Source organism: Nicotiana sylvestris, chromosome 2 (assembly GCF_000393655.2).
Source record: "Nicotiana sylvestris chromosome 2, ASM39365v2, whole genome shotgun sequence".
NCBI lineage: Eukaryota > Viridiplantae > Streptophyta > Magnoliopsida > Solanales > Solanaceae > Nicotiana > Nicotiana sylvestris.
The window spans coordinates 53,614,491-53,620,913 of record NC_091058.1 but is presented as its reverse complement, the minus strand read 5'-3'; the positions used below and the strand labels follow the sequence as shown (position 1 = coordinate 53,620,913).

Below are 6,423 nucleotides of genomic sequence, written 5' to 3'. Positions count from 1 at the left end.
ACAAATCATAAATCCTAGGAGCTGGGAAGTGCAATCGGGGTAAAAGTATAACTATTATCTCGACGTTTTTTTAGTACGATTTTTCCTAATTTCCGTCACATAGCAGGATTGGGAAACGGAAAGAAATAGTAGTAAAGATCGAGCTCAAACCTATTGTGTGGAAGACTCCGACCGACAGTGGCAAAGCTAGGAATATAAAAAATAATTTTTGACCTATATATACAATATAAGTTTTTATATATACAGTAAAAAATTTTATCGAGGGGTGTTCGGTTGATCACCATTCTATGTAGCTACGCTGCCAACCGATATTATTAGACTATAGTTTGAGACTTTCTTCTATTGCCCAACTTCTTTCTTTTGGATAAGAACTACTGATGGTGTAACTAACCATAACACATACCTAAAAAACATTGAAGTCGACAAGCATACTGATTGTAGTACTACAAGTTGACTATTCAATTCCGAAACTTATTGTGTAGGCCAACAAGTAGCTGTTGATGCATATTAATTCCAAATGCATAGTAAAAATTAGGACAATTTCCAAATATAGAAAAGATATGATAAGACAGTTATTGCATGCGAGTCTAATATATGGACAGAATTAATTCTCTACCTGATTGAATAGCCTTGTAATATATCAATGGAAATTCAGTGACGAGGTTCAAAATTCTTAAGTAAAGAAAGAAGTAATTTCTAATTCAATAATAGTATATTTTTCGGTTAATGACATTATATTACGAGCCTGTTGATTCACCGATTCAGTGCAATAAAATACCTTGAAATAAATAAATGTAAAACATAAATTTTTGACTACCCAATACTAGTTGAAATCCATTCGCTAATTGGACCACCTGTTAATTACTTGCCCAGTCAAGCTAGACAAGATAGCCAATTGCTTGTTGCAGGTTTGAAATCATAGAATTTGATATTGATGACTCTGTTCATAATTAATTAATTTGAGGCTCTGGACCTTTTAATGATAATATATAATTGTACTTTCATGAGTTGGAGACTATATCTGGTCAAAGATTACAGTTGTTGCGCTAGTCATTTTAACTTCTCATAACATTCAAATAAATTGACATGAATTGTATATTCTTGTCGAAACATAAGTGATTTTGGAATAAGTTCAGTTCTTGAAGCTTTCGTTTTGACTGAATGAAGTTTATATTGACCACAGAAAATGTGACCTTATCTCCTATTTAAGCTTTGAGGGGAGACTGTGAGGATATTTATAAGAATAAAATCGTTCTAAAAAGTGTCAAAAAATAAATGTAGAACATCAAGTTTATGCAAGTGTTTACCCTTGAAATTGGATAACAATTAAATTTATAAATAGTTTTAAGGATACGTGATTTCATTTGGCACAAATTGATAAATATGAGAATTAATGTTAGAAATTAACAGTAAAATAAAACAAACCAATATGATGAACGAATGTGGCCCTCAAGCTAAACCGCCCTCAAACCAACTGAGTATGCTGAATGGAAAGTATGAACTGGACAACAGAGTTTAAGAGAGAAAATGTAATATATTGCCTTGTTATGCGTGAATGTATGATGATTACAAAATGATTAGAAACCCCTTTATATAGTAGAGGAATTCTATTTGTGGTACAATTTTAATTACAGAAGCAAATCTCATGATAGGTTAAATAACCGGTCTTGATTTGATACGTACCGAGATTTCCGTCACGATCCTTGCCCGATCACGGATATCTCGATTTTCTGTTATTCGTTTTAGCTGGCCCCCTTCGACCTCGCTCGATCTCTGTCACGCTTCGGTCTCGACTATGGCAGGTCTCGACCTTAATCGGTCATTGATTCATGAACTTAGCAATCCACCCCCCGTGCTATGGTCCATCAAAAATCGAAGCCGATCCTGACTTATCGTGCTCCATCCTCGATCAATCTCTCAAAAAGGGCAAGTCCGATTTTAACCGTATACCACAGGTTTTTGTAAACATATTAAACTTTTGAAGTGAAACTCGGGGAATTGTTTGGAAACGACGTGGTTGTTTTGTTGATATTGCAGGCGTGCAGCACAATAATTCGTTTATGCATACTATAAATTTGGATTTTGGATCATAGTCAAATATTATGTTATTTCGTTTGTATTAAACCCGTGTGCTCTAAAGGTTAGTTAAACAAGACGGCAATAGTAGTTAATAATATTTGAAACACAAAATCTACAATTTTGTTTTTTTAGTCTGACGTTGCCTGCCCAGAAGGTTGCCTCGTGTCACATTTACGATTCAATGAATACTAATAACCATTGTTTATTTACTAGTAATACCTAATTGAATGATTTACGTTAGACCATCTACTAATTTAATTTGTGCATGTCTTTTTCAAGCCTCATAGGATGTTTACTTTTCGACGCCGGCTCAATTTCTATTTATTCAATTCAAAGCAGGGGAAACATTAAAAATATCAAACCAAAAAAAAAAAAAAATGTAATGACGAGTTTTTCTTGATTTAAAAGACTTGTGAAATGCTTTTATAAATAAAAAAAAGGTCACTTTCAAGACTAGTTGCTGAATTGCAATAGAATGTTTTGTCAGAGACAGCATGGATTGAGATAGTTAAAACTACAGTTGGATGGTCAATGCAAACTCTATTGAATACGACTTTCCCTACATATTCAATTGTGGCCCTATACTCATGCTTTAGAACACCGTTAACTTTCTTTCGCTGAGACGTATTTAAAATTTAAATTTGATTGTTCTAATTCTTAAAGTTTTTAAGAATTTATTGTACTTTTGAAATTATTGGTTATTTAATACTAATATTTTTCAATATATATTCATATTATGTATAAAAAAGAAATACTAAATATAGATATGGGATCACAGTCAGGCATAAATTTTTCTGTCAATTCAGTCCAATGTATTCTTAAAAGGTATCGAGCATAGGTCTTTGTTCTTCAATCCACTAGGAAATTTTTTTAATAAGATGAAGTTCTTTGATATAATTAATTACTATATGTTTTTCATAATCACACATCACTATTGTTTTCACGTGTTTTTGCCTTTTCTATTCAAAGTTTCTTACTCACTCTACTTCATTAACTGACACATTTTTCTCAATCTTGCTAAAAAGGAATGATATTTTTTATATATAACTTTAATTTTCAACTTCCCATTCGTTATTTTGGTTGGTTATGGTAAATACTTCACAGGTTTTACCAAAAAAAAAACCTTTAATTTTCAACTTCCCATTTTTTCATCTTTAAATATATAATTTTATAATCACACAAATGAATCGACATGTTTATAACCGCAAGTTATAAAAATCTTTCTCTTTTTGTTATACTCAGTTATGTTGCTCGGACTCTCTGAAAATATCGCTGGGTGCGTGTCGAATCCTTCAAAAATAGTGTATCTTTGGACGATCCGACACAGATGCGGCAACATTTTTAGAAAATCCGAGCAACTCAGATACTCAGTATCTAGTCGAACATCTTCATATAGAATGATTTTGGCTTTTGTTTACTATGTAGAAGTGTTCCAAGCAGGGGCGGATTTAAGGGGGCGGAAAGGAGGTTCACCCAAAAGTATAGCTAAGTGGTAAGGGGGTTCAAAACTTTTGTAAGGTCATTGGTTCAATTCCTACTAGCTATAATTTTTTTTTAACTTTTGCCACTAATTCCAAGTTATACATGTGCATTTTAATGCCTAGCGGAATAGGTTACTGAAACTGTGCGAGGCAATAAATATACACCCCACCTGATAACATCCACAATTTAAGGGTCACAAAGGAAAGAAAATTCCATAGCTTTTTCCAACAAGTATACGAAAGTGATGACATAATAATGATAACATAGCATTTATAGCACAAGGGTAGTTGTTACAATTAAGCACAAAAAGAAAAAGTAGGTGATGACATAGAATTACCCAAACCTAGAAAACACCCAGAAAGGAAAAATAAATTAAAAATTAAAAAGACCCCTTTTTTTTCATTTGGATGATGGTGGTGTTTTTCCAACTAAGGAAAGTGAGTAAAATCCTATGTAATTTTCCTAAATAGGGTTATTTTTGAGCATGTCATTGGGCAGCAGAAGTAGCAGGTTTTGTTTGTGGTTTCTTTTCAAAGAGGGCCAATCTATTATCACCCAACCTTGTCTTGTAAGCTGACTTCTTGTATTCACACCATGTGAACTCATTGTACAAACTTTCTTCTCCTTCTTCCATTAAACAAGATAAAGGTGCTATCTTTTCACTCAGAGGTGGCCCTCCAAAATAAATCATAGACACCCTGGATTTCATACTATCTGCCAACACTCTGTGCCTTACACTCCTAAACCTCCCATTACTCATCACCTGCCATTCAAAATTAAATCATAACGCACTTTATGCAGTGATCAGTCAGGATTCATATAGCCCATTAAATAAAAGATAAATTGTTGTTACCTGTAAGGAGTCATCAACATTGATGAAAAAGGAGTAAGGATCAGGTGGGACAGAGAGCCATGTCCCATCTCTGAGTGAGATTTGGAGGCCACTTGTGTTGTTAGACCTAACAACAGATATTACTTGTGGGTCTGTATGCTCTCCAAAACCAATCAAATTTCTACCACTCAATGTTTGGAGCAACTCTGGGAATGGTGGATAATGATTTAGCCTAAAACATGAGTCACTTTTTTCATCCCTTAGCATCTTACTTAGCACATTTTTTGGTTCAATTCTTAACCCTTCTGCTATCTTTTCCAGCACCAAACATGCCAAATTTCTCACTGCACTTACATACTCATTCACCAATGACCTGCATATATAGAAAACGATGGGGGGAAAAAATCAAACTTTTTACTGAACTGCATAAAAAATATTATATAGTCAAGTCACGAAAGTAAATAATGGTTTGTTACATATAAATGGTAAGTGACATTGTTGGAAATTAAACCAAGATTAATTAATATTACTAAATTGTCTAGGATTTAATATTTAATAGTTTATTTAATTCATGTTTAGCTGAGTTTTGTATATCGAATTCATATTTTTTTCTTAACAAAGTCTTACGTGGAAAGTAGAAAAGAAAAATATTCTACTTATAAGGAATTGGATACCTCTTAATAGAGTGAAACTTTTGGGGAAAACCGTAAAAGCTTGGCCCAAAATGAACAATATTACACCATGTTAAGAGTATCTTTGATTACAAAACACCGCAATCTAAAACTGTCAAAAGAAATTGAACATGATTGTTGCAACTGTTCATTCCTGAATTTCACAATCATAGATGTCGTCACACAAGAATAGATGGAGGACTTATTAAAGGCATATCTGGGGGAGAGAAAAAGAACTAGCATAGGGTATGAAATCATTGTTGATCCTTCTCTCCTCTTGCTCGACGAACCAAACTTACTGTTTTAACCCAACAAACAAGTTGTAATAAATTAATAACACTGATGATAGTATTAAAAATTCATCACATTGCCAATACATAGAAAGAAAAAAGATAAAATTAACAAATTTTTTCATGAATATCTTGCTTACCAGAAAAGATGAGAATTTCCGGGAATAGCGATGGATTTTTGGTAACTAAGATCAGGGTTAGTTGTGAGTAATAAATATTCAACCCAACCCACATCACCATTTGAGCCAATTCTTTTGTTACCATAGCCAAAAGGGTTAGCTGGGCCGGCTTTATCTTTCTCAACTTGGGACAAGTTAAAGAAGTTGACAGCTTCACTTTCTAATTTGGTCATGATTTCAATTGGGACACCATGATTCACCACCTTGAAAAATCCAAATTCTTGACAAGCTTTAATAATAAGAGTATTGGCCTCAGGGTCTGATAAGTCTATAACTGGAATACCAGTGAAAACATCAGTGTTATTGTACTTGCATGTTTTTATGTGAGATAAAGTTTCAACAAGTGGCTGAGTTAAAACCACCATAGTTTTATTTGTTGTAGGAATAAAGACTAAAGAGGAATAAGAAGAAGAAGTATTTTTTTGGTTGGATACGCTGAATCGGTTTCTGGTTTGGTAGGGGATTGGTGTGGAGTTTAAATATGGAGAAAGGCTGATGCATGAGAATTGAGAGCAGATGTAAGGAGGCGTTAGAAACTATAAATAGAAGCCATCTGGCTTAGTTATACAAGATTTGCTTGGTTACTTCTTCTATCGAGGGTGGACCTTAAATTTTAATATTTTAGTCTTATTTTATATGCTTCCTTGTTTTACTGTACGTGTGTATCAGATACAAAGTTAAAAATATAAATAATGAATCATGTGATTTGCATTATAACATACTAAAAATATTATTTGAATTTTATGATCTTAAATATTTCATGTTATTTCTATACAAGAATGATATTAAAAAATAAAATGAATATATTGAAATTATAACTTACTAAATATAGAAATAAGACATTGTTTCAATAGCCTAAAAAGGAGAATAAAACATATAAGTTGAAACGG

At 32.9% G+C, this 6,423-nt stretch overlaps 1 protein-coding gene across 1 annotated transcript; it reads right to left on the bottom strand.

The window, feature by feature from the left end:
- Positions 1-3,814: 3,814 nt before the first annotated feature.
- LOC104228930 (gibberellin 2-beta-dioxygenase-like) lies at positions 3,815-6,038 on the bottom strand. Its single transcript, XM_009781482.2, has 3 exons — positions 5,495-6,038; positions 4,415-4,766; positions 3,815-4,324 (listed from the first exon to the last, which is right to left on the bottom strand). Exons 1-3 carry the CDS (start codon positions 5,896-5,898, stop codon positions 4,049-4,051), a joined length of 1,032 nt encoding a protein of 343 aa, XP_009779784.1. The 5' UTR covers positions 5,899-6,038; the 3' UTR covers positions 3,815-4,048.
- Between the last annotated feature and the right edge of the window lie 385 nt (positions 6,039-6,423).